General features: G+C 42.2%; 1 protein-coding gene across 2 annotated transcripts; it reads left to right on the top strand.

Annotated features, from left to right (window-relative positions):
- Positions 1-876: 876 nt before the first annotated feature.
- Positions 877-26,964, top strand: acvr1ba (activin A receptor type 1Ba). Of its 2 annotated transcripts, XM_061675869.1 has the most exons (9): positions 877-1,094; positions 16,696-16,932; positions 17,012-17,269; positions 19,383-19,613; positions 20,727-20,894; positions 20,985-21,141; positions 22,387-22,511; positions 22,608-22,738; positions 25,519-26,964. In XM_061675869.1, the coding sequence occupies exons 1-9, from the start codon at positions 1,031-1,033 to the stop codon at positions 25,642-25,644; spliced, it is 1,497 nt and encodes a 498-aa protein (XP_061531853.1). In that variant the 5' UTR covers positions 877-1,030; the 3' UTR covers positions 25,645-26,964. The 2 variants fall into 2 exon arrangements, with proteins under 2 accessions (XP_061531853.1, XP_061531852.1); XM_061675868.1 differs by having other exon boundaries at positions 22,387-22,738.

Below are 26,964 nucleotides of genomic sequence, written 5' to 3'. Positions count from 1 at the left end.
TGCCCAGGGCCAACGCCCCCACCCCCCTGGCACGCCACCGCATTCACACTCAACATTCACACCAATGAACGATTTAGAGTCTTCAATGAACCTAACATGCATGTTTTTAGAAAGTGTATGGGAGAAAACCAATTTAAGCAGGACGAGTACATGCAACAAGGTCACATTGGAAGGCGCTGAGATTGGAAACAATATACCGTAATATTGCTGCTAATAGCTCCGTTATAGGCGGGTCCGGTGATTGGCGGTTGTGACATCAGCAAAGATGAAAGGGCAAAGGTACATTTAAGATTGCACGTTGGCTCAAGTCTGGTCATCTGTGTGTGGAGTGCCTGGTTGTAAATTGTACCCGATAGCAGCTCTTGTATTAATGTGCATTCTGTTGCCGCTCGTGGTAATGAAACGACTGAAATGCATCAGCAACCGTGTCATTCTTGTTCCACTTACGAGGGCATTACAATACATAATACATTTTAAAATGACAAAAAAAATCATTTTTGTTCCTGGAATTCTTGCATTGCAATAAAAAAGAAAAGAAAAGAAAAATAAATCCAGATCAGCACACACATTATTAAGAGCGTTCCTTCCCGGCCACTGCCCCCCTCCCCTCGCCATTCGCAAAGGGAAAATGAGTTCAGCATCTTTTATGCAACCCCAAACACACACGCTTTTATTGTCCAGTGTTAATAAGCGGGGGGGGGGGGGGGGAACATTTTTACTGTATAAATAAATAATGGATTGATTTTCCAGTATGTTGCGTGTGGAGCGGTCGTAAAACTTGCTGTTGTTGACCTCGGAGGAGGACACGCGGACCTCCCCTTTAAACTGGCACAGCCCCTTTAAGTACGTCACGCGCCTGGCTAGCCGTGTGCGCGTGTAACGCGTGGACTTCAGAGTGGAGTGTGTGTTTGTGTGTGGCGAGTGCGGTCGGACTGTGGCTTGTGTTGTGTTGCAGCCAGTCTACTTCCCCCCACCCCACCCCCTCCCTCCCCTCGTGTTTAGCTCGCAAAGCGATGGGAATGTGCGAGCAATGGCTGTGAAACACACTGGCAGAGCGTTGCTGGCCCTGCTCGGGCTGCTGGCCGTCGGGAACGGTAAGTTTGAGCCGAGCCGAGCACCTCTTCGGCTTTTGTCTCGCTCGCACACCGCGCGCGTGTGTGTGTGTGTGTGTGTGTGTGTGTGGGGGGGGGGTTGTCGTTCGCACACCACCATGGCGGCGCTGTTGCTGCTGTGCACTGGAGGGGATTTGGTTAATCGCGTCGAGCTATGCGTTGACCCAAAAAAATATATAAATATATTTTAATATAAATATATTTTTAAGTATCAATTACGGAATTTTAAATATTTTTTTAAAGTATCAATTACGGAATTTTTTTTTTTTTGCTAGCTTGTCGACACATTCGCGCGAGCAGTTAAACGCAGCATAACAACATGGTCGTGTTGCTTGTTTACGTCGGAGCGTCTGCTAGCTAACAAGATAACCATTCATTTATTTATATGTACACGGACGTGTGCGGAACAGGTTTATCACACATTGTGCCATATTTACTAAACAATTCTCCCTGGCTTATCTCCGGGTGTGTGTGTGTGTGTGTGTGTGTGTGTTGTGCTGCTGACGACTCAGCAGCCTCGTTAAACGTGCTCAATGTGCTTTTTAGAGAGGGGGGGGGGGCGCTCTCCGAATGGAGGCCTAACCTACTTAAGTGGCTGAAATGTGTTGTTTGGGAGTAAACACTGGCAGCTATTGCATTGGAGTGAAAAGGGTGCTTGCCCGGTGCGTGAATGCTGGCATGGGCTGACGACCGCCGCGTATTCATAAACCCCAGACAGGGAGTCACAGTTCAAGTCTGGGTGCATTGTGATGGAAATGGGGCAAGTGGGAGTCTTTAGGGGCGCTTCTACGGTCGGGTCGGGTCTAACCTGCTGCTGCTTGCAGATAATACCAGCTGCTCACTGTGCCCCCACAAGCAGAGATGGTAAAAGTAGTCACTCCCTGCATTTAAATAGTAAGCTGTAAGAACAGATACTTGTGGGAAAAAAAATAGTCTATTCTTTTTAGTATAGATTGATTCAGATTGTATTGATTCAACTCTTTTACTGAAATCAAAGTGCAAAATCTGAAATGTACTCAAGTGCAAGTGGTGGGAAGTGGAGGTCTCACGATTAATCGACTATAAAATTAATCAACTATTTTGAAAGTCTATTCATTGTCTAGAGACCTTGTTTAACGTAAAATTGTCCAAATTCTCTGATTCCAGACTCTCAAAAGTAAATATTCTCTCAAATCTTTACAGTAGTTCTTCATGAAAGTAGACTGATAAGCAAAATAAGACATTTGCAAACATATGCCTTTTATTTTAGAAAACAGTGATCTTGTTCCCTATATTCTCACATTATGGACCGAACCTTTAACTGAACTGTAATCAATTTATGGAAAAAAATAATAGATTAATCTATTATGAAACTAGTCGTTAGCCGTTGTATGAATAATTTGCAATTGGTGTAGTTAAACCTGAAGCCAGTGGTGTCAAGCAATGAAGTACAAGTACCGTATTTTCACGACCATAGGGCGCACCGTATTAAAAGGCCCAGTCTCAGTTACAGGGTCTATTTCTGCATTTTAGCACATACATAAGGCGCACTGTATTATTGGGCCCGGGCATGGTAAAAATTTACGCTAGCTTAAAACATACGGTAGCATGCATGCACGGTAAAACAATGTTTTTAAAAAGGCAGCGGGAGCAAAACTGAGTTCAGTTGTACTTTATTGAAGTATTTAACAATTTACTCATGTTATTTTTTGATCAATCCTCATCCACAAATCCATCAAAGTTCTCATCTTCTGTATCCGAAATGAACAGCTGCGCAAGTTCTCAATCAAACACGGCAGGTTCGAGTCAGTCTCGTTGCCGTGCGAAAGCTCGAACAACAGAATCAGAATCAGAATCATCTTTATTTGCCACGTATGTCCAAAACACACAAGGAATTTGTCTCCGGTAGTTGGAGCCGCTCTAGTACAACAGACAGTCAATTTACAGAACACTTTGGAGACATAAAGACATTGACAAAAAACAATTGTGCAAAAAGATGCAGAGTCCTCTAGCACTTAGAGCAGTTCGAACGACTAATATTGCAATAGTCCGGTGCAATGACCATTGTGCAAAGGGCGCTGAGACTTCAAGGAGTGTATGCGGTTTAAAGTGACGAGTAGTGCGATCATCTGGGACAATGTTGGTTGTGCAAATGTTACAGATACTCCTCAATCAGTGTGCAAATGGAGCAGATGCTACTCTGGTATGAGTGGCCAGTATATGCAAATAGTGCAGCATGGCGAGACAACTACAGTGAGTGCACGAGTAATACATAATTGGCCCCACAGAAATGTGACAACGAACTCAAGTCAAAAAATTGCCAGTTTATTGTAATGGAATTACAGTGCTAGCAGACACGTTAGCCCAGCATCCACAATCCATTCACAAATGGTGGCGTAGCTTGCCCGGCGCTGCCTCCTAGTCTTAGTAAAGATGTGTTCGCCATCTGTCATCCATCGCTTCCACGCCGCTCCCAACTACACTTTGAATGCCCTGTTTACACGGGTGTCCAGCGGTTCGTCAAACCTCCCGGAATGATGGCAAGCCCCGAGTTATTCTTTGCTCATTAATCCATTGCTCGAGTTGGTCTTCCAATTCGGGCCACCTCACCTTGTTTCCGCGTTTTGTTTTTCTTGTTTTTTCGCGGAAACTCATTTTCGTCTTCTTGACTTGGCGAAGCTCGTTTTCCTGCTTCCTCCACTTGTGAACCATGGATTCGTTGATCTTGAATTCTCTCGCGGCTGCTCGGGGTTCGTTAGCCGAACCGATGTTGTTTTGCACAATGCACACCCTGGCGCTATATCCCCACTGGGGGTATGGCTGGGAGCGCTCATCAAACAACATTTATAGATGTTGGAACACACAAGGCTCGCCGCATTATAAGGCGCCCCATCCATTTTGGAGAAGATTAAGACTTTTAAGTGCGCCTTATGGTTGTGAAAATACGGGTCTTCGTTACTGTACTTGTTCTATTTTTAATTTTTTTTCCCCCAGATAATGGTCATTTACTTGTATTTATTTTTCTTGTGACCTTTTACTCTTTACTTTTTTACACAAATCTGTACTTTCTACTCCTTACGTTTTAAAAATGAGCGTGTTAACAAAACATGCTCACTTAGCTAATGATAACCACTGAAAAAATACACAATACCTTTTTTTTTTTCAGATTAGACAGAGAATTGTTAAATGCCAGAAGATGTTGGTATTTAGGCTGCCACAAGACATTCACCACCAATCATTCTTTTGCTGACAGCATAAAAAATCTCTTAAATAAGCCCATGGATGGGGTATATCCTGCTTCTACCGACTCTGTTGCGTCGTCATTGTTAATGCCACAGACATCATACAGTATATAAATAGACACCAGCTCGGACTCTGAATCCAGCATCTTCAGCATAGTGGATGTGGGAAAGTGGAAAGATCGTTGAAGATGCCTCATTCATTTGCTGTTTGGAGATCTGGATGAACATGTCATGGAACATTATACAACTGTAAAACAAGTAAAACATATTTATAAACTGTAATGTGACCATTTTCCAGTTCCAATTTACGCCCAGGGAGTTGGTAACGAAGGTCAATTAATTTAATCATCCACTTGAATCCCTTATTTTCAACTGTGCTTACTGGTAGCAAGACTTTAACGATACAATTTGTTTGTTGTTTTTGGATGGGGGGGGGTACGCTACTGTTTCCTGTCAGACTTTACAAACCAAAATAACTCCACACTGCTGATTTTTTTCTGCCATTTCTTGTCAACAATGTGTTGAGGCTTCAGCTGTCTCCCAATGTTTCTTCTGAGGCAACGCGCCTTATAATTTTAAAATGTTTATTTTTTTAAACCCCAGTGCTCCCCCACGGCTGCAGCAGTAGACCACAAACATTACTGTCTGTTGCGTGCCGCTGCTAATGTGCTGCATCTGTGTTAACCTAACTTGGCATGGTTCTATTGATGATACAGGGTTGGTTCAGCGAGGAGCAACTCGAATTATTAGTTATTCGTATTGTCTGTCAGAACATGGATGGACTGTGGTGGCCAAGCCATAGCCGCTCAACAGTGAGACTGAGATTTAGATAGCGCACGGCACCTCGTTGTTGGTGGCCCCTCTGAGCTTCCTCCAGAGAAGCGCACGCTGGCTACAGTTTTTGCTTGCATCATTACAACGTTGTGTTTCGGCCACAAAAGTCTTTCATGCAAAAAAAACAAAAATGCACTTTTGGGCCATTTTTGGCTGAAAATTGTCAGTGGCTGAACATCGCTGATAAATACTCTAGTACTGATACAAGATACCTGAATAATCTAATTAAGTACAGTAAATCGCCTCCACCGCAAACAAGACAAAGTATTGAAGTTTTCACAATTTAATGGTTGTGCAACGCCACACTTACTGTAATCTCTACAAACTTTTTTCTCTTGTTGCAACTTGCCGCTAATCTTACATTAAAGCAAAATCCTATTCCTATCATATTGTCTTTTTTACGTGCACCCCCTTATATTTTATTATTCATGTTTTCAAGACGGTACAGTCATGAAATTAGCATTTTAGGCATTTTGTCTAAATCAAGTCTGGCCAGAGAACCATTTGGCAGTTCACTTTTAGTCTATTGCACGTTCTAAATATAACGTTAACATGGTCCGCATCAGAACAAGAAGGAGGATTAGAAAATAATAATAAGTCATGAGAAGTTGAACTGCTGATTGAAGTTTCCAAGATATGACTGATGTAATTGTAATATTAACTATTTAGTTTGTAACAATCAGTGACCCAAAGCTAATATTTAGTTTTTTTGTTTTTTTTTTCTCTCCCCCTATAAATATTTAACTGCAAAGTGTATCTTGACCTACATTGGGTTGGTTTTAGCATGTTAAATGAACACTGTCAATTATTGTATTGCCAAAATGTATGCATGCAACAACTGCATTATGACCATTTGCACAATATAATGATATCCAAATCTACGATCTTTATCAAATATTCTGCCTTCACAAATATTCATTTAGCAATGATTATGATTGTGGTTGTACTTTGCTAGTGTTCCTGATATTTGTTAATCAGTTTATTTGAAAGGGGACAATGCAATTAGGACTCGAGTAACTAAAATGACACATTCATAGAAAAACCTGTTTTGTCAAATTTTGCTTGACAATCCATCCAACCATTTTCTTTACCGCTTATCCTCACTAGGGTCGCGGGCTGCTGGAGCCTATCCCAGCTATCTTTGGGCGGGAGGCGGGGTACACCCTGAACTGGTTGCCAGCCAATCGCAGGGCACATAGAAACAAACAACCATTCGCACACACATTCACTCCTCAATCAATCTACAGAATATTTTATTCTCCCAGTCACCAATCTAATAAACCGATCGTGACATTAAATTTGGAAACTGTTCATCGAAACAATTACCGGTAAGTTCATCAAAGTACCACCACCCAAGGGTGTGCATTTCAACGTGCCTGCTCAGTTCGTGGGAATTATGAAGGAATTATGTCACTGCCGTCATGTTTATTCGACGTGGGTACTCCACCATTGACGGTGATGTGTGAGGGTGGGGGTGGATCTGTGGCTGACACAGACAGAAGGTGCTGGGTAAGTGTTTGTGGGGGGGAAGGAGGGTTATGGGTGATTGGTTTGTCAAGCTGGGGCCCACGAGTCGGTATGAAGCTGTGGTTGGAGCACCCTTGAGGATTACGCAGTATAAGGCCCGAAACCTGACCAACCTGAAAGTGGCTCAGCCATAGCAGGTTCCACGGCTGGTGTGAGAGTCACTTATTTTTATTTCCGTTTATACTATAAAATAATCCCTTGTTTTTGTTTATCGTGAAGGTTAAGTTCTAGATCACCCCTGGAATAGGTGAAATCTGCAAAGTAGCCACAGCTAATTTTTTATACTAATTTTAAAGCTTTATGAAACTTCCCAAACTCTTAATCTTCCTCGAACTTCTGTTGACCTCTACCCTTATAAACATTTTCTATTCTCTTAAACACCTTTTAAGATCCAAAAGTACTACATACTATGTAGTTTTCATGATTTTTATTTTTACCACAAAAAAATACAGACTCAAAGTCATGCGATGTGGCGAATTATGCAATAGGTGTACTGCGATTTAGTGAGGGAACACTGTACTTTTTTATTTTTTACACACTGACTGCTTAGGCAAGTCAAGCGTTGTTGACTTTATTCAAATTAGAAGCGGGTTATGCGTGTTGCATGCTTGCGTGACACAGTTCGCCTTGTGTATACTCGACACACTTGCAATGTGATCTCAGCGCTGTCAGCCACACAGCCGGTAGGTGGGGAGTGTCTCTCTCCCATATCAGTGTCCATGGTGCTTTATCAGAGTTGTATCTGTACTATTAATTGTTTCCTTTGGTGGCACCAGTGTCCTAATCAATAATTCTATAAAGTGTTCTTTAACGTCAGCAAAGCACAAGGCAGGAGGTTAGTTTTGTTAAACTGGATTTTATGTCCACAAAATTTGGAGAAGGCGTTCGACCTGTCCGTCGGAGAGATCTGTGGGGGGTGCTTCGGGAGTATGGGGTACCGAATCCCCTGATACGGGTCCCTGTACGACCGGTGTGAAGAGTTTGGTCTGCATTGCTGGCTGTCGGATTCGTTTCCGGTGAGGGTTGGACTCCGCCAAGGCTGCCCTTTGTCATCAATTCTGTTCATAACCTTTATGGACATAATTTCTAGGCGCAGCTGAGGCATAGAGTGGGTCTGGTTTGGTGACCTCAATATTGCTATCTCTGCTTTTTGTAGATGATGTGGTTCTGTTGGCTTCATCAAGCCGTGATCTCAACTCTCACTGGAACGGTTCGGAGCAGAGTGTAAAGCTGAAGTGTGTGTGTGTGTGTGTGTTTGTGTGTGTGTGTGTATTGACTATTTCCTTTTACGAAGCAGCCATTCCAGCCATTTGTAAATGTTAACTACATGACAAATAAACCTGCATGCCTGTATTATCCTAACCCAACCTTTAATGTTATCAGTTTTTAGCAATGATTTCTGACATTGCGAGTGACCTGCACAGATTCAGGTCAAGTCTGAGGTAGTCTACTGTCAACAATGACCTCCGTTGGGCCTGGAGGCCCCGGGTCCTAATTGGTGGAGCAGACATCGTGCACTGTGACTGACCCGGTACCGCTATTACTGATACAGCACCACAAGGGGATACTATCACCGCAGGACCCACAATTTCAATCAGAAGCACTCTCTGCTCCATGTCCACGCCATTAATTCAAATGCAGAACATTGACCAGATAGTTGATCCAGTAGCAATGGGAGTTCATGTCTGGAGGCCTTCATGTCCTTCTGTAGAGCTGTTCAATCTGATTTCTAAACTGCTGTCGTAATGCAGAGATGACCGACAGATTTTTCTCTAGTACATAGTAACGGTAATCTGTTATAGTTTCACAGATTGATGTGGAATGTCCACCGGCGTCAAACTACTTTTTGTACAGTGCAATACTGCGTTCACATGTACAGGTATACCTACACTGCCTTTTTCTCACGGGTGGTGAACTTTATTATGGGCGGGTGTGTGATGTGTTTCAGTGTCGTAGATAAAATTGTCAGACTTTAATGATGAACAGCATGCCATACATTTTGTTCCTCGAAACAGCGTTCCTTTCAGTGATTGGCAGAAACTGTTATCACTACTCTGTAAACTTTGATTTATGGCTATGGTTACTATGACACTGTGGAAAACACAAGCTAATCCTTACCTGTCCTAATTGTTAAGCGGTGTTGACAAACCCCTCATAAATCAAAAACAGATTGGCATAAACAAATTAAGAAGACAATCAATGTGGCTTAAAGATTTAAAGTCCATCATTTACTTGATAGTAAAATAACTTTGGAGGTAACTTGCAATATTAATTTTAGTTATTATTATGCTCTCAAATTAAACTAAACTTGCTTGGAAAATAATTTGAACAGCGTTTTTTTTTTTTTTTTTTTTTGGGGGGGTGCAAGCACTGTCATTCACACAATCATTTTGGTGTAGCTCGAAGCAGACACTGCATATGGGGTGGCAATCGGAAATTGTGACATGATGATTATTTTGACAATGATGTCATGATACAGCAATTATATGATCATAGATGTATTTGAAGAAAATCTGCTCCAATAGAAAATTGCAGCCAAAACAGAGGGAGATTAAGCGTTCAAAAACCAATCACATGAATTAATTGAAAAACTTACCTTTCTCATGTTGCCATCAAATAATTTTATGAACCAGTGATGTCTTTTTATGAAATTTTGAGCAATCTAACAAGTATTCAATGAAAACTGTTTGCATATTTAGCAGCAGAATGTAAATGCATCTTGTCAGTCATCGTATGTTGCATGTGCATTTTGGTTTTAAATGTAATAAATTATTAAATTTAACGATAGAGTGCAAAGTAAAGCAGCACTTTTTCTTCACAAAGGTTGTGATTTGAAAAAAAACAAAAACCATTGCCTTTAAACTCAACATTCAGCACAATTGTTTTATGAAATTTACTGATCCGGTTTTGACCTTGGTGTGTCAATCACTCTGCAGTGACTTATAAGGTGTCAAAAGTTCTAGCACTGGTGTCACAAAAGGTATATTTAACATCCAAACTACTAGTTTTCTCCTTGGAAGTAATCCCCTTGGAGTCTAATGTACTTTTCCAGGCTTCTCTGCCACACCTTCTTGCGCTCTTGGAAGGATTCTTCTGGGACCTCCGCAGCTCCGTCGTCCCATCCATCTTTGTCGTCCATGTCTTCAAAACGGGTCCCCTTGCTGACCCCCTTGAATTTGGGAAAGATGAAAAAAATTTCCATGGAGCCATGTCGAGTGAGTAGGTGATGTTCCCTCTGATACTCTAGGCATTGTTGTCCTCCACAACTCTCTGCTCTTCTCGTGGGCTGAACAAAGCAAACCCCATAGGATCTGGCTGGTTGATTGTCCAGCCCACATCGAAGTAGAAAACTCTTAGTTTGGGTTTGAAACATAAAATATATCTTTTGTGGCACCAGGCTGAGAACTTTTCTGACAGACCTCATATACGGTACCTTTTAATTTGTTAATCGTCTGTTCAAAGCAAAAGCTTCTTTGCACTCGACACAAAGTAATGGAAGTCTGTCTAGTTCCCCTTGATGCAGTTGTGAGTCTTCATCCAAAAAAGGAGTAGTGTAGCAGATAGCCAAATATTGCAAAGATGATATTTTGATTGGTTTTAGACACGGAGCTGGATTTCGATTCTGTGCCATGTGATAATGATGCAATATATCAGATTCTGTTATCCACAACTGCTAATTATAACCAGAATAATCTAGTAGTAGTAGTGATAGTACTAGTTCTGTTGTAGAGGTTGCTGCAGTCCCCGAGACTGACTTTAGAATCCGATCAGTAATTTGACTCCGAGATGTAGACAAAGGTAATGACCTTCCTCTTTCCCGGCGCATTGATTCAGACACACGTGTGTGTGTGTCTGTGTGTGTGTGTGTGTGTGTGTGTGTGTGTGTTGTGTGTTCCACTGTCTGGTGGCGGCTTTTTGTCTTGATCAACTTTGTCTGGTATTTGTAGAGATCCAATTTCAGCCAGTACATTTGGATAATGGCACTGTGCGCTTCACACACATGCTCACAATGTCTGTGTGCTTTTTGTGAGTCTCTGTTTTGACACAACTGCTCGCACAAGGAGCTCTGAACAACACATGAATGCACTCACGTCGATATACTTACAATGGAGTCAGTAGGGTTTATTGTTTGTTGTTGAAAGGAATGGAACTATGCTGTGGTTTGTTTTTTGGTCCAAGTTGGGGCAAAGCTAGTTTGGGCAACAATGATTTATTAATCCCTTCCTCACTACAACTGTCATTTCCTGCCTCAGCATGCACGGAATGATTGGAACTTGACAAACGCACACGCAGCCCAATGTGTTCTCCTCTTTTTAACTTCACAGTTCCCGTTTCCTGTTACTTGCCCCCACCCTCCAGTAAGTCAGTCTAGACTGGGTTTTAATGACGTTCACAGCTGGTCCCTTGGGCGGACCCCGATCGCAGCAGGGGGCCCCTGTAAGCCCGGCTCTTTACTAACCCGCCCCTTTTTATATTGTCCTGCCCAGCCCCCCCACCCTGTCTGGCCCTCAAATATTGGGGTTGTTGCCGCTCACCATGTCGGTCCACTCCATGGCGCCCATCCCCCCCCTCTCCTGCTCAGCTCTTTGTTCACGCAGGGCCGCTCCAATCCCTTCTCATGTCGTCTTAATCTCCGCACAAAGCACTACTGTAAAGACCAAGAATAATGTGCATACAAGAGCAGAGTTCACCAAAAATACCAGTTGAGCACATCAACCCTCTTTTTGGTTCTGTGATGTTGTTTCTTCAAGTGTAACTACTTTAAATCTAATATGAAGATGTGGTGTTGGTGATTGATCATTTTTGGTGAGCTGGTCCTCTCTTTCACCAATTCCTGTGTTTCCTCCACTCTGGTCCGATCCTAGAGAGTCCAAACTGCCACAAAACAAACCTTTGGTTGACCACAAACCATCAGTGAAGGACCTCTGGTGTTAATGTCTGCCTACAGCCGTGTTTGCTCTCATGTCTGTCTGCACGTGCCACCTTAAACCTCTTTAAAGGTCAGATGACAAAGATGTTATTGTTATAAGGTCAGTTAAAATTAATATTTGCATTGTGATTGTTACGTAATACATGCACGTCACTTCCAGCACGTTTTCATAGTTTAGCTAAAAATGAGTTTTTATTATGCATATTGAGTCTTCCCCGAACATACCCGAAGCTCAAGACACCGGGGTGTGGTTACTCTCTCCACCGCAAGGGCTACCAGAAGTGACGTTGCAACTGCCAAACACAACGCACTACACACTATACGCAATAGCAGGCAACGTGTTGGAATATGTGGAGGGGGCGTATTTCGACGTACAGGAGCACCCAACTGAACTTGGGTTCGTCAAAGCGTACATGTTTGAGCCGATCAGACAGTGACGACGACGAGCAGCCAAGTAGCAGCTGTACAACAGAAAAAGAGAGTGGCCACTGGCTCGATGTGACTGCATGTCAAAAGCATGTCTTTTTATAAACTCATTGCTTGAAATAATGCCACCCCAGGGGTGCCAATATTTTTTAGCACGGCTATATGTATTATATATTCATATATGTTTCAGTGACGCGGCACAAGCTTTTACATAGTATGCAGTATTCCTATGTATCGTGTGCCCCTCGCTTGAGTTGCGTTATACCACGCCACACACAAAGTATTTGCCGTGTGTCAGCTGGCTTGTCATTAGGCAAAAGTACAGACGACAGTACTGAAAATTACTGCGTGGGTCTTTTTTTCCCTACTCCCCATTGCATAGTAACCATAATAGAGTCGTAGGTATATACAAGGAAATGCTCACCTCTTGTCTGCACCGCTTCGCTGCTGCATCGTGGCGGCTGCGAGATTTAGTTCTCTTGCTGGCGGTGGAGGTTCCGATGGCCGTACGAAAAATAGTTAACACCGCAGCTGGTTTCAGCCTCTGCCTAACTACACCTGTGTATCCAATGCTTTCTCAAAACATGCTGCTTCGAAGTGATCGGCACAGAGTTTGGAATGCTTGCTAGGCACCCATAGCTGACCACGTTTCTTCCCCTGTCGGGTGACTTTCACTATCCACTGGTCACATATTCCTTCTTCACTCGGAAAGCCCAAAAAAAAAAAAAAACCTTGCCGCTGCTTGAACCATTTGTACAACCAAATGCCACACAATAAACCACCGTGACATCATTAAATCATACGACAACTAATATACAAGGATGGGAACAACAGCATGGAACAATAGCACACAACGCCGAATGAACAGGATGTTTGGCTTGTGTGACGTCACAGTGCCGGAAAGAGACGAAGACCGGAAGTCGCGGGATGCAAAAAGCAGAAGGCGCATCCTGCATCATATTTATCGATATAACTGCTGTATATCTGCTATATAATCACTTAGAAATGGCAGTGGTGGTTTGTAAAGGGGTTCTAGAGTTATCAAGCAAAATTTTTAAATCTTTGTCCTCTAACCTTTCACACTAGGGCGCCACAAACAGGAAATGGACATTTGATCCATTTCTAATGCCCTCTCATCTTATTTTAAACTATTTCTTAATGTTGAAGAGTGATTTGGGCTTCCCCCCAAAACTATTTCTTTATATGACCCAACTTGCTTCACCTCCCCTGGAAATTCCTTTTGTGTGAAAACTGTAGTCAATTTGCCAAGATTCAAGCCTCTTCCTGTTCACCTCCTGTATAGCAAGGTGCAGTAGTAATATTCCTGCAGCCCTGTTCTGAGTGCTCCTTCTTTCCAGTAAACAAACATAGATTAGTCACGTCGGCATACATGACGCATGAAGAAAAAAAAATGAAAAAAAAACAGACACAGGACTAGGCTTCAGTTTCAGAAACTGCTCTTGTGATATTGCTGCTATTAGTTCTGCAAAGTTGCATCTTGCTTATCGATGGTGCAATTGATGCAACAACATTTTAAGATATGTTGCAAGATAGTCCCAGTGTGGATCAAAAGCTGTAGTGAAAAATCGGCCCAGCCATACTTGTAGAAGCGAAGTTGTGCGAGAGCGTCTCTGGTCAAAGAGACCCTCCGGATAAGACAGAAGATTAGTGGAAGCTTGCCACGCTTAAATCTTAAATTCTCTCTCTCTGTGCCAGACATTGTTACTGCTTGAACTGACTGTCACGCTTGTCTGGAAAAGAATAAAGATAAGAATTCCTCTCGTCCTGGCTTATTGTTGCTTTGTGGCCCAAAGTCGACCTCTTGAGAGGTCCACTTTTTATTTCGATTGACAAATTAGTTGTTGGCTTCTGACATGTTACTTTACAGACTACACAGTGTTGTTACCCTTGGAATCCAGTCACCACGGCCCGCCAGGTTTTGATTTGGTCTGTGTTTGCTAGTATCAAACCTTGGCAGAAGTCTTTTGAGGGCACATGTTTTCAGTATTCTGTGGTCAGACCTAAAAGTTCTTGAGCTGCGGTTGCTCAGTCGTCCATGGCACTGGTTAACCTTTTTGCTCTGACCTCAGTTTTATTTTTATTTTGCCCTCCAGAGAGATGATATGCTGGCCTAGCGGACGAGACCACCTTACTACACTCTTGGATCATAACCGGTTTATTTTTGTACAGCACAGGTCAAATTGTGACTCGAATGCCCAACTATAAACTGAAATGTAAGTCACAGTGTATTGTAAGGAAATGAAAATAGGGTTGTAAACTTAACGTCTTTTTTTTTCTCTCGTAAAGATGAAATGGAAATGTAGAACAACTGGTATCTCTCTGTGTCAGTGAGGTCTAAAGACTGGGGTGAGAAATGAAGCCTAATGCAGCATTAGGGATTTGGCAGGAGCCCTCTCCCCTTGTTGGGTTTCTGTTTGTCTCTCCTGGGCACGTCGGTCTCCACCCAGCCTCTTTGGGTCCATCTGCAGTGAAGGCTCTGATTTCAGCACCGTATAGGTGCTGCTGCTCTGTGTCTGACATCACAAAATGTCTCCAGTTTGAATGGAACTCTGTACATTGGCTTGTGATTGTGGGCTTAGCTTTCCCCCTGCTGGACAATCAAAAGATGTGACCCACTTGGCGGTACTTTGACTAAGAGGGGACACATAATATCAAAACAAAATCCTAAATATTTTCACAGGGTGTAAAATTAGTCTATTTGAACAACTTAACCAATGGCCACTGTCATCATGATTCATTCAAAACCAAATTTTAATTATTTTTATCCATGGTACCACTAGAACAGGGGTGTCGAATCCTCTCGGACCGTCTGCACCCCGGTCACCAGCTCTTCCAGCTCCTTCCCTCAGGTAGGCGCTACCGATCAACGCAAACTAGAACTAGTAGACATTCCAACAGCTTCTTCCCTCTTGCGATCAACTTCTTAAACACCTAACCTATAATTCCATTACAACAAGCTGGAAATTGTTTAACTTGAGTTCGTTGTCACATTTCTGTGGGGCCAATTATGTATTACTCGTGCACTCACTGTAGTTGTCTCGCCATGCTGCACTATTTGCATATACTGGCCACTCATACCAGAGTAGCATCTGCTCCATTTGCACACTGATTGAGGAGTATCTGTAACATTTGCACAACCAACATTGTCCCAGATGATCGCACTACTCGTCACTTTAAACCGCATACACTCCTTGAAGTCTCAGCGCCCTTTGCACAATGGTCATTGCACCGGACTATTGCAATATTAGTCATTCGAACTGCTCTAAGTGCTAGAGGACTCTGCATCTTTTTGCACAATTGTTTTTTGTCAATGCCTTTATGTCCCCAAAGTGTTCTGTAAATTGACTGTCTGTTGTACTAGAGCGGCTCCAACTACCGGAGACAAATTCCTTGTGTGTTTTGGACATACTTGGCAAATAAAGATGATTCTGATTCGAACTAATTTTTGTCGCGGGCCACATTGAAGTTCCGGTTTTCCTCACAGTGCCATTATGACTGTGAAACCATGAAAATCTTTAATCACCTCATCCCCTTTTTTTGTCCCGTTCGGCTGTAAGGGCCTAACGGCCGAATCACCTCATCATATTATTACACCCGAAATTTATAAACTAGTTTTGGAATCAGAAATGAAGGGTAATGAGTTTTTCAACTGTTGTTCATATTTGGTAACACAAAAATGCTTGTAATAGCTCAATGTTATTTACAAAATATGACAATTCGAAATATTGGTACAGAGTTTAACAAGAATCATGGAAGTTGACACACATGATTTGCCTTCGCGGGCCACATAAAATCATGTGGCGGGCTGGAATTGACACCTGTGCACTGGAAGATCATGGCACTTAGTAAAATGGTAACTTGACATGAAAGCAACCCAGGAAAAGTAAGGGGGTGGTCTCTGGGTATTTTTGAAAAGTCACATACTGATGGCTGTATCAAAAGGGCCCTTGTTCACACAGACCTTCAAAAATGACTAAAAACACTGATATCGATGCTAGTAACCAATACCATACATCTGTACTCGTACACTGACTCAAACTAATGCTCCGATACCAACACAGTGATACCACTTTACCAGCCAACTTCTGGGCAGGTGGAGTAGGTAGGTAGCTGTATGGCAATACTTCAAAGTAAACATGGATAATAGCACTTTATTAGCTATGAATTATGCCCTGCAAAATGGATGATAAATTCTGCTCTGATATTAGTGGAGGAATCCGGCGGGGTGTGCAGCGAGCATCAAGTTTCTCCATCACTGGCTCTGTTACTCTAAAAGAGAGTGAAACTTGTGCCATGTTCAAGAAAAGTGTTTTTGAACAATATTTAGTCAAACACATTTTCATTACAATTATGAGTCGTAATGGTATTACCAATGGCTTTTACTCAAATCTAAGTACTTGTACTGCGGCCAAAAAAAGTGGTACTGTATCTGCGCATCTCTAGAAATCACTGTAAAATGCATTCCAGATCATAAGAGTGCCTCTCTACATGGGAAAACATTACATGCATGCACACCAACTGCATGTTATGTCATCCACTAAAACTATGCAAATACGTGCTTTTGGTTGCTCATGACAGCATTTCTCTGCATTCATTTTTTTTCTCTTTTTTTTTTAATAATCAGCTCTTCGTTGTAACTGCACAACCTGCGAGAAGACGGGCTATGAGTGCGAGACTGATGGCGCCTGCATGGCCTCCACGTACACTATCCAGGGAAAGGAGCAACACATGCGCATCTGCATCAACAGTGACAACCTGGTTCCACCTGGGCAACCCTTCTACTGTCTGAGCGCTGAGGGTCTACTCAACACTCATTGCTGCTATGTAGACTACTGCAACAGTATTGACCTGAAAGTCCCTGGTAAGGCTCTGTCGGATCAGGACCTTGACCCATTCCCAGCATGAGACTGACTTGAAAGTATTCATCTCTGTGCTCCCAGTGCCCACAAAGGAGGACCTCTCGGGCTCGGCCGGCTCCTGGGGCCCTGTGGAGCTGGTGGCGGTCATCGCGGGGCCTGTCTTTCTGCTCTGTGTGCTGCTCATGGTGGGCGTTTTCCTGTTCCAATATCATCAGAGGGCCTATAGTCACAGGCAGAGGCTGGAGGTAGAGGACCCGTCCTGTGACCATCTCTACTTGGCCAAGGAGAAGACCTTGCAGGACCTCATCTACGACATGTCCACCTCCGGATCAGGCTCTGGTAATCACATGCGTACTGACAATCATATATAAGATGTATACCATGTTGGGTTTCTACCAATGCAACTTTTAATGCAGAGGTATTCTCAACTGGTCTTACCCCGGTAGCCACGTTTTCCCATGGTCGTTAACTCATAACCCAGTTTTTTTTTTTTTTAAATATTCATCTGTGGCAGTAAATGGTTAGATTCCAGCTGACAAATATAAACCTCCATGGCAGTGAATGAGTGAAACTGAGGAGTACTGTCAAATTAAAGCACAAAATAAGGCACTTGTACGTTTTATTGAGCATAAACTGAGAACAACCTTGACAACTGCATGTGATATCCCTGGAGCTTAAAAAGACCCCCACAGCATGATACTGCCACCACCATGCTTCACTGTTGGGACTGCATTGGACAGGTGATGAGCAGTGCCTGGTTTTCTCCACACGTACTGCTTAGAATTAAGGACAAAAAGTTCTATCTTGGTCTCATCAGACCAGAGAATCTTATTTCTCACCATCTTTGAGTCCTTCAGTTGTTTTTTTTAATTTTTATTTATTTTTATTTTTTAGCTAACTCCATGCAGGCTTTCATGTGTCTTACACTAAGGAGAGGCTTCCGTCGGGCTACTCTGCCATAAAGCCCCGACTGGTGGAGGGCTGCAGCGATGGTTGACTTTCTCGAACTTTCTCCCATCTCCCGACTGCATCTCTCGAGCTCAGCGACAGTGATCTTTGGGTTCTTCTTTACCTCTCTCACAAAGGCTGTTCTCCCCCGATTACTCGGTTTGGCTGGACGGCCAGCTCTAGGAAAGGTTCTGGTCGTCCCAAATGTCATCCATTTAAGGATTATGGAGGCCACTGTGCTCTTAGGAACCTTAAGTACAGCAGAATCTTTTTTGTAACCTTGGCCAGATCTGTGCCTTGCCTCAATTCTGTCTCTGAGCTCTTCAGGTAGTTTCTTTGACCTCATAATTTGCATTTGCTCTGACATGCACTGTGAGCTGTAAGGTCTTACATAGACAGGTGTGTGGCTTTCCTAATCAAGTCCAATCAGTATAATCAAACACAGCTGGCCTCCAATGAAGGTGTAGAACCATCTCAAGGATGATCAGAAGAAATGGACAGCACCTGAGTTAAATGAGTGTCACAGCAAAGGGTCTGAATACTTATGGCTGTGTGATATTTGTTTTTCTTTTTTAATAAATAGCAAAATTTTTACAATTCTGTTTTTTATGTCAATGTGGGGTGCTGTGTGTACATTAATGAAGGAAAAAAATTAACTTAATTGATTTTAGCAAATGGCTGCAATATAACAGAGTGAAAAATGTAAGGGGGTCTGAATACTTTCCGTAGCCACTGTATATTTCACTTACATCTGCTTTGAGCACGAACATGACGAAGCTACATGTATAAAACTGTCAAATGTAAAAAAATTATTACGGCACACACAGGACATGAACCATTTTTGTCCTCCCCACATGTACAAAAATCCACATTTTAAAACCTCAGGTAATACTTTCACTTCCCCCTCTCGCCTCAGAAAATTAACATGTGTTTGTGATGAAATACACAGTACACTTCTTTCTCTACTGCTGCACGTTTCTGATGCAAATATTTTTAAAAATAAATTTTTCGACCCACTTTGGTATCGGACCCCACCATTTCAGAATCAGTGGTCAACTTAGCTTAATTCACCTGTAGTACTTATTTCTGTAAATTGGTTTATTGTCAGAATTTAAATCCAGAGATGCGCAGAGTTAAATGTAGGTCAAGGTGACCTCACAAAATGCATTTGAGCCACAGATCAGTGAAGCCTTATCACAACACTTACAATGATTTGTGGTAGGCACACGGATTTCACAAGTCTGGAGTTTTTGCATGGCACAAATTATTTTATCTGTGGTTCCAGGGATATCAGTGGAAATAATTTGCGGTTGCATAGTAATCCGCTCGGAATGTCTGCAAACATGTCTATGACAGGAACATGCACTCCCCGTGCCTGATGGTCATGTTGCGCTCCAGCAGCTTTGAAACATGTTTACTTTTTTAAAGTAGATGTTCTGCTGTTGGTGTAATCATTACCGTTACAAAACGGCTGAAGACCATTTATTACTACTGCCCCCTACAGGCCTGCCCCTGTTTGTGCAGCGGACTGTGGCCAGGACCATTGTGCTGCAGGAAATCATAGGAAAGGGCCGCTTCGGCGAGGTCTGGCGAGGCAAGTGGCGCGGAGGGGACGTGGCGGTGAAGATCTTCTCATCCAGAGAGGAGCGCTCCTGGTTTAGAGAAGCAGAGATCTACCAGACAATCATGCTGCGCCATGAAAACATCCTGGGTTTCATAGCAGCAGACAATAAGGGTGAGGCTTGGAGAAGAAAAGACAAATGGACGGCAAAAGCTCCTAGTTAAACCGATTTAAATCAACTATATTATTTATGTATGTATGCATGTATTGTTTTGCACATTCGACATCGGATTAAACATTGCTATTTCCGCATGCAGCCTACACTGATGTTTTCAAAAAGTTCTCTTGTAGCTGTTTGGTGCAGGCCCAGGCTACAGGTGGTACGATAGTCCTTTCCGAAATGCACACAACAACAACTATGGCAAATCGAACAAAAGGGGAATCTTTACATTTGCCGTGAATGACAGTAAAAAAAAAATGGTTCAATGAGATAGACAAACACTGTGATGTTGGAGATGCAAGAACTATACAGTAAGCCCCCACTATTTGCGGGGGATAGGGACTGAGCCCTGCCCCTAAGTGATTTCATCCTTTCCTATATAGATAGTTTAAAACAGAAATATAGCACAAACTATGATTGTTTCAAACTCACTTTACATTACTATTAAAAATAAATGACTTATAGATTATTTGATTTTGGAAAAATGCACCACAAGGCATGTGTACATGCACATGCAAGCAAACACTCTGTAATTTCCACTAACAACCCAGCCTAAATTTAGCTCCTCCCCCACTTACCAAGATGTTGAGTTCATGACACACCAAGCCGTCGGTCAGGCGGGTTGAAGTGATGGCGGTTGCAATGACTACACCTTTGTTTGCTTTTGTCATTTCTGTTTCTTGTCTTGTGCACTGATTCGCTAGCTTACAGACAATTAGAGTTATGAATCGTCACAGACTGCCAACGGTACGGCACACACCGGGTTGACGGCCAAACTTCAACTTGGTCTGTCACTACCTTTTCATCTTGTCAGTTGAAATTACTTCGACATACTTCCCTGACGTTAATTAATACCTTTGGGGATTTAGTGCCACCGTGTGGCACCTTTTAGAGGGTTATTGAAAGAGCACAAAAACTGTGAATAGGTAACTTTCTTAGAGCAAATACATGCAACACGCATAACGGCACCCCAGAAGTCCATTTTCTTTCACTAGCAATGCAGTGTATGTATAGATGAAAGGCATACTGTAAATCCTATAAAATGTACTCCTTGTGTTCCCCTTCAGACAATGGCACATGGACTCAGCTGTGGCTGGTGTCAGACTATCATGAGCACGGCTCCCTTTTCGACTACCTAAACCGCTACTCGGTCACCATCGAGGGCATGATCAAGCTGGCGCTGTCGGCTGCCAGCGGTTTGGCACATCTGCACATGGAGATCCTGGGCACTCAGGGTGAGAGGAGCTCCACCTCGCATGTAAACATCACTGAGGCCGCCAAGCTCCAGTTACAAACTTAATTGTACGTTTTACTCCTTTCCACAGGCAAGCCCGGCATCGCGCACCGTGACCTCAAGTCCAAGAACATCCTGGTGAAGAAAAACGGCATGTGCGCCATCGCCGACCTCGGCCTGGCCGTCCGCCACGAGTCCATCACGGATACAATTGATATTGCCCCAAACCAGCGTGTGGGCACAAAAAGGTAGGTTCTTGCATCCAGATGTCTGCTTTTTTTTGTTTTGTTTTGTTTTTGGGTCACTCTCTATTTAGCCAATCGCAAAAGTTACAGTACAGTTAAAATACATTTTATCCCTAATAATGAAAGAACACGTATTTCCATTTTACTGGCAGTCATGCGAAATTGGTCTGTTTTCTTAGGCTTATTTTTATACAAAAACAAAATAAAAAAGGAATGTACTTAACATTACAAAACAAAGCAAGAACAAAACAAAGAGCCTGCAGGAGAGGATTGTCAATATTTTTGAGTCTTCCTTATTTTTCTGATTTATTCTTATACCATTTAGCCCGGTCTCTTTTAAACTGTTGCTCTTTCATTCTAATTTCATGTCTCTGTCTCTCCATGTCCCGCAGATCGTCTTTAATTTCCATCCAGTTTTACTGTTGGTGTGTCTGTCTTCACCCACTCTTTTCTTTTTTTTTTTTTTTTTTGTGTGATTTTGGTTTTGTATTCTTAGTCAACAAATCCCTTAAATAATAATAAAGTTGGACAACAGGTTTTGTGAGACTGGTCCTCTTTTATTTGGTCAACTTTTCAAAAGAAAGTTTCCCATTGAGTTCAACTTATATTTAACATTGCTTAATTAATAAATATGGGCAAACTTCTGTGCACAAGTGCCACTTTTACATTTTTACAATGGACAGATGGGCCAGGTCATGAGGTAAAAAAAAAAAAAAAAAAAAAAAAACTGTTTAGATTTGAATAATAATTCATTCTCATTTTTGTATTTATAGTTTTATTAATTTAATGTGTATTGTTTATTTTACTATTTTTAAAATTTTGATTGACATTACATCAGTTAACAAAGTATGCAATGGAAATCAAAGGCATTTTAATAAACCAATTTTTGTTTAAAAAAAAAAGGGAAACAAATTAATGCAACAAATATTACAGGACTTGATAATGTAAATGCTCAATGGGCTCTCATGTTGTCTGTTTCTTAGCTGGATTTAAAGTCGTTAGCCGCTTTTTTTTTTGAATGGGGGGGAAAAAGTCACTAGATTGTTCCCTAAAAATAGTGACTAAGTCACAATACAACACCGACAAGCTCCTTTTATTGTTGCAACCATGTTGCTAGTGTAAGCAGTGCACATCAGCTTTGGACTACGGAAGCCGCTATAATAGATTTTAAACGATAACAAATTAATTAATCGCCCAGTCCTACTTTTAGGCATAATTTTCAGCAACATACCATGTGCGTCCTCACAGGTACATGGCTCCAGAAGTGTTGGACGAAACCATCAACATGAAGCACTTTGACTCCTTCAAGTGCGCCGACATCTACGCTCTGGGCCTGGTGTACTGGGAGATCGCGCGCCGCTGCAATGCGGGAGGTGAGACCCAGCCTCCGCTCGGCCTCTTCGCCTGCCGGGTGGATCCGAGGGGACGAGTTCGAAAACCTGACCGTTTCCTTCCCGCTTGTCCCGCAGGTATCCACGAGGAGTACCAGCTGCCCTACTATGACCTGGTGCCCTCTGACCCCTCCATAGAGGAGATGAGGAAGGTGGTGTGTGACCAGAAGCTGCGGCCCAATGTGCCCAACTGGTGGCAGAGCTACGAGGTAACAACCATTTGACTTTCTCACTCTATTCATCTAAAGCTGGAATTGCTCTCAAAGTGCCCAATTTGAATTTTTGTCTAAAAATATTTTTCTTGTTAAACCTGAATTGTCGCTTGGCCACAAGCAGTTTAAATCCAGCCTAAATTTACAGTACAAAATTGCAAACATTGTACAAATATAGTATTGGGACACATCTCGTTCACATCTATAGCAAGTTATAATATGGAGTATGGTTTCCGCTATGCAACTTAAAGGGTAACTAAACTCAAAATATATTTTTGCAAGAATACGTTGGATGTGCACTACTAGTCAACACACAGTAGTCTGATTGGGTTGGTGGAATAAGAATTAATCAGATTAATTTAAAAATGTTCATCAATGTAAGCGGGCCAACATGTTTGCATTTTCGCCCTCTGCTATCAACCGAAGTTAGCATCACAACATCACTCCCTCTTGCGTTGCGGCTGTCACGTGGCCAAGATGATATCCAAAATTTTACCAAGATTGTGTTTAAACTAATGAATTAAATAATTCCGGTTGACAGCAGAGGGCAACAATGTCAAACATGGCGGCCCCCTGAGATGCATGAAAATTCATGAATTCGTCTTTTTAATTCTTTACATCAATCAGAATTCTGTGTTTAGACTAGTGGGTGCACATACAATATATTTTTGCATAAAAAAAACATTTTGGGGTTTAGTTCCCCTTGAACTGCTTACACTGTCCTGGGAAGGTCAGGGCTCTCAAGGATCTTCCACACCAAACTCATCCGAACTGGTCCTGCCCAAAGTGTCCCCACAAAGTAATGGAAGCGACAGTTGTTCGGTTAGATGATAATCATAAAATAAAAATGTTGCACATGAAATTATTGGACTGCCATTATTAATGACATTTGTATGCAAAATGTGCAAAAGTATGTAAATGCTTGTAATATTAGATATAATTGCTAAGTACTACTTCACGGATAAAACTCATTTGCAGTGGGGCTTGAATATTTTTGAGTGCAACAACTTTTTTATTTATTTATTTATTTATTTATTTTTAAATTCGAAAATTATTAAACTAAAAATTTGGCTTCACATGATCAGGAATTTTGGGGCCGATCAACGAATTAAAAAAAACTGATAACCGATCACAAGATGGAACAATGTGTCTATTTAAATGACTTGTTCATTTACTGTATATACTTGTGTACTGTATACTGAGTATTCTCTAGTCAGGTCATGTATTCTCATCAGTCAGGTAAAACCAACATTAATACAAGACAGAAATAATGGGTGCTAACGTACTGTAATGAAATTACTTTATTGTAATTAAAATACTTCACACACACACACCGGAACTTAAGAGCATGATTCGACAGAGCGCTAGCATGTTTACGTACAACCATTAGTGCTAGCACTAGCTTGCTAGGCTACATAACGTTTTGTTGCCTGCTGGCGAGCCGTATCGTATCAAAAGTACGTGGACATACCTCAAGCAAGCCTTGAATTAAAGTCCTCTCCTGAGCACCGGTGACCACCAAACGTTTTTCCACGTTTGTTCTTATAATACGCGTGGCGTGAGCCATTGTTGTCGTCGTCGCCATGGTAACAAGTGTATCCGGTCGGGTAAAGCCCAGTGATCGTAAAAGACGGGATACTTTGGCATCGGAGTACAAGATTTTATAGCGGTAGTCTGACATAGTGCAATCGTGAAAGACTAAATTTGTCTTGTAGTCTGAGCCAGGCATTACGCGTTGTCTGTCTCAGATGGGTTGTCAGTCCCACACCGCCGCCATGTTTTTTTTTTTTAAATAACTTTATTGGCGGTCATATATTTACAGTACTACGTCAAAAGACACGCGACAAGGCAAAAAATAAACTAGCTTTTGGATTCAAATATACTGTGCACGATGGCGACGCGGAGTAAGCGTCTTTTGCAGAGCTGATCGGATCGGCAAATTACGACATTAAAGCCGATCAGCATAAAATGCTAATTATTGGCCGATACCGATCCAGCTGATCAGATCGGTGTAAAGTCTACTAAATCTACAGTATACTGTAGATCTAGACAGATAGATGTAGGTAGATGGATCACTCTTAGTGATCAATCACATTGACTGGAATTCTTGTTTATTTCAAGGTAAATGTTACAAGACTCAGAAAAAGTAGCTTTGAAAGTAGGAGCTGAATGTAACTAAAATTTCACAAGCTGAAGGGAGAACTTATTGACTATGTATGACCTTGGTTCTCAAATTGGCGTCTGCGAGCAGTAACTTGGGGGTCTGACAAATTCCTTGTGTGTTTTTGGACATACTTGGCAAATAAAGATGATTCTGATTCTGATTAACAATGTATTTCATTGTAGTGCACGTAGATGGAGAAATAGAGGCTGGCGCACCAATAAAACAAACATAACAAGCAAATGACTCATATGATTGTGATGTATCATCACATAAATCTGATCCTTCCTATAAAGTATTTTTCCAAGAATGAAAGTCAGATTTCCCCCCCCCCCCCCCCAGAAGTCCTATTTATTTATTTAGCATCAAGGCATCGTTGACAGGAAGAAATGGCACATCACGAGAATGAAGTTTTATTTCTTCCTTCATTACACTTTGAATTTAATATAATTATACAACTGGCATTTATGAATTACCCATGTAAAGAAAAGTTCTCCTCTGGACCCAAAAAGTTAGACAACCTGGGGCTTGGTATACTGTATTTGAATTGTGTCTCAATACTTTTTTTTACGTTTTGGAAGAGTTGTTGAGTGTCCCTCCCGTGTGCATGTTGCAGTCACTGCGCGTGATGGGCAAGATCATGCGGGAGTGCTGGTACGCCAACGGCGCGGCGCGGCTCACGGCGCTGCGCATCAAGAAGACGCTGTCGCAGCTCACTGTGGAGGAGGACATCAAGATGTGAACGAAGCCCTGCCAGTTTTGAAGCCAAGGCCTACCTCACCTTTTTAGCCAAAACTACTGAGACCCACCGACCCTGTCCAATGTCTCCTCAGCCTCGCTCCCACCTCTGAACCGCTTCCCGTCGTCATGGGCCACAGCACTACCACTGTTAATATCATCTCACTCAATTGTTTCGTTTTCATCTTCCAGATGGCAGGAACTACTATTGTACAGTATTCTTTTATTATTTTTTTTTTAAAGAAAGAAATCATTCAAATTGTCCCACACACGTACGGCTGTGAATGTTTGGGGAGGGCGGAGGCCATGTTTGTAATGCCGTGTGATACAAACTCACCCTCGTCACATCCATCACTCCCTGGAGAAAACAAAAAATGTGACCGTGTGTAGCTTCCTCTGTGCAACCTGCAGGCAATCACTGGACTGGCAGGGAAAAATGTTTTTAATTTATTTGTGTTTTTTGGCTTGATGTGGACGAACACTGTGAGACGAGCGGCGTGTCTCTAATCGGCGTTCTCGTCATCCGGCGTCGCGATGACATCGGCACGCTGAGCCGAGGGGCGTATCAAATGTTTTTATTCTTTTTAATATATATCTATATGTTGTGTGTTTCTGTCATGAATCATGTTTTCTTTTGTGACTTTCAACACTACTGATGATGGGTACCTTTATTTTTTTCCTCTTCTCCCCCCCCCTTTTTTTTTAATAACACTCCCCCATCCACAAGCAACAATGTGAACAGTGACGGTACTTTGACTTAACAAAACAAAATGTATCTGATGGATTTTCTTTTGTTTTTTTACCCCCCTCATTCGTTGGTACTACTGATCCCACGTGTTTGCTGCAGCTGTTTTCCTTTATTTTCATGTTTGGGATTGCCGAGCGAATCATTTGCAGGACTCGGCAACGCAGATGTGTTTCCAAACACCACCTCTTACTGACACTGGAATATTTTTTTGGAGTGACCTGGAATTCTGGATCCTGTTTGATTGCAAAGCATGATGTCATAAGTAGTTCCTGGAATGGCTGCCAAAGTGAAGCTGCATGTTTTTCATCAGTTTCGTTTGCCTTGGCCACGCTGAGGTGTTGATCAGGAATCCCTGTCTGTTTGTTTGTGTCCGCATTTGTCTGTCGCGCATGCAGCCGGGGATTAACGGGAGGTACATCCTGTCCAAAAAGTACAACTGCCCTGGCCATGTTTTGTTTTGTTGCCATAGACATCCTGTCCATGTGTAGTATTTCAAGATAGAAAAATCTGTGTCTTGAAGATGTTTTCAGGATTAGTGTATATAGATATACAATAAATTCCTTTTTTTTCTTAAAA

Source organism: Phycodurus eques, chromosome 1 (genome assembly GCF_024500275.1).
Source record: "Phycodurus eques isolate BA_2022a chromosome 1, UOR_Pequ_1.1, whole genome shotgun sequence".
NCBI classification, from domain to species: Eukaryota; Metazoa; Chordata; class Actinopteri; order Syngnathiformes; family Syngnathidae; genus Phycodurus; species Phycodurus eques.
The sequence above is the reverse complement of the archived record's forward strand: the minus strand, read 5'-3'. Positions and strand labels throughout refer to the sequence as shown.

Bases quoted from the DNA above. Each gene is read 5' to 3' on its own strand.
- acvr1ba (XM_061675868.1), top strand. From the start codon at position 1,031: ATGGCTGTGAAACACACTGGCAGAGCGTTGCTGGCCCTGCTCGGGCTG. The intron at 1,095-16,695 runs GTAAGTTTGAGC...TTTAATAATCAG, and splicing joins GCTGCTGGCCGTCGGGAACG to CTCTTCGTTGTAACTGCACA. The intron at 21,142-22,386 runs GTAGGTTCTTGC...GCGTCCTCACAG, and splicing joins CAGCGTGTGGGCACAAAAAG to GTACATGGCTCCAGAAGTGT.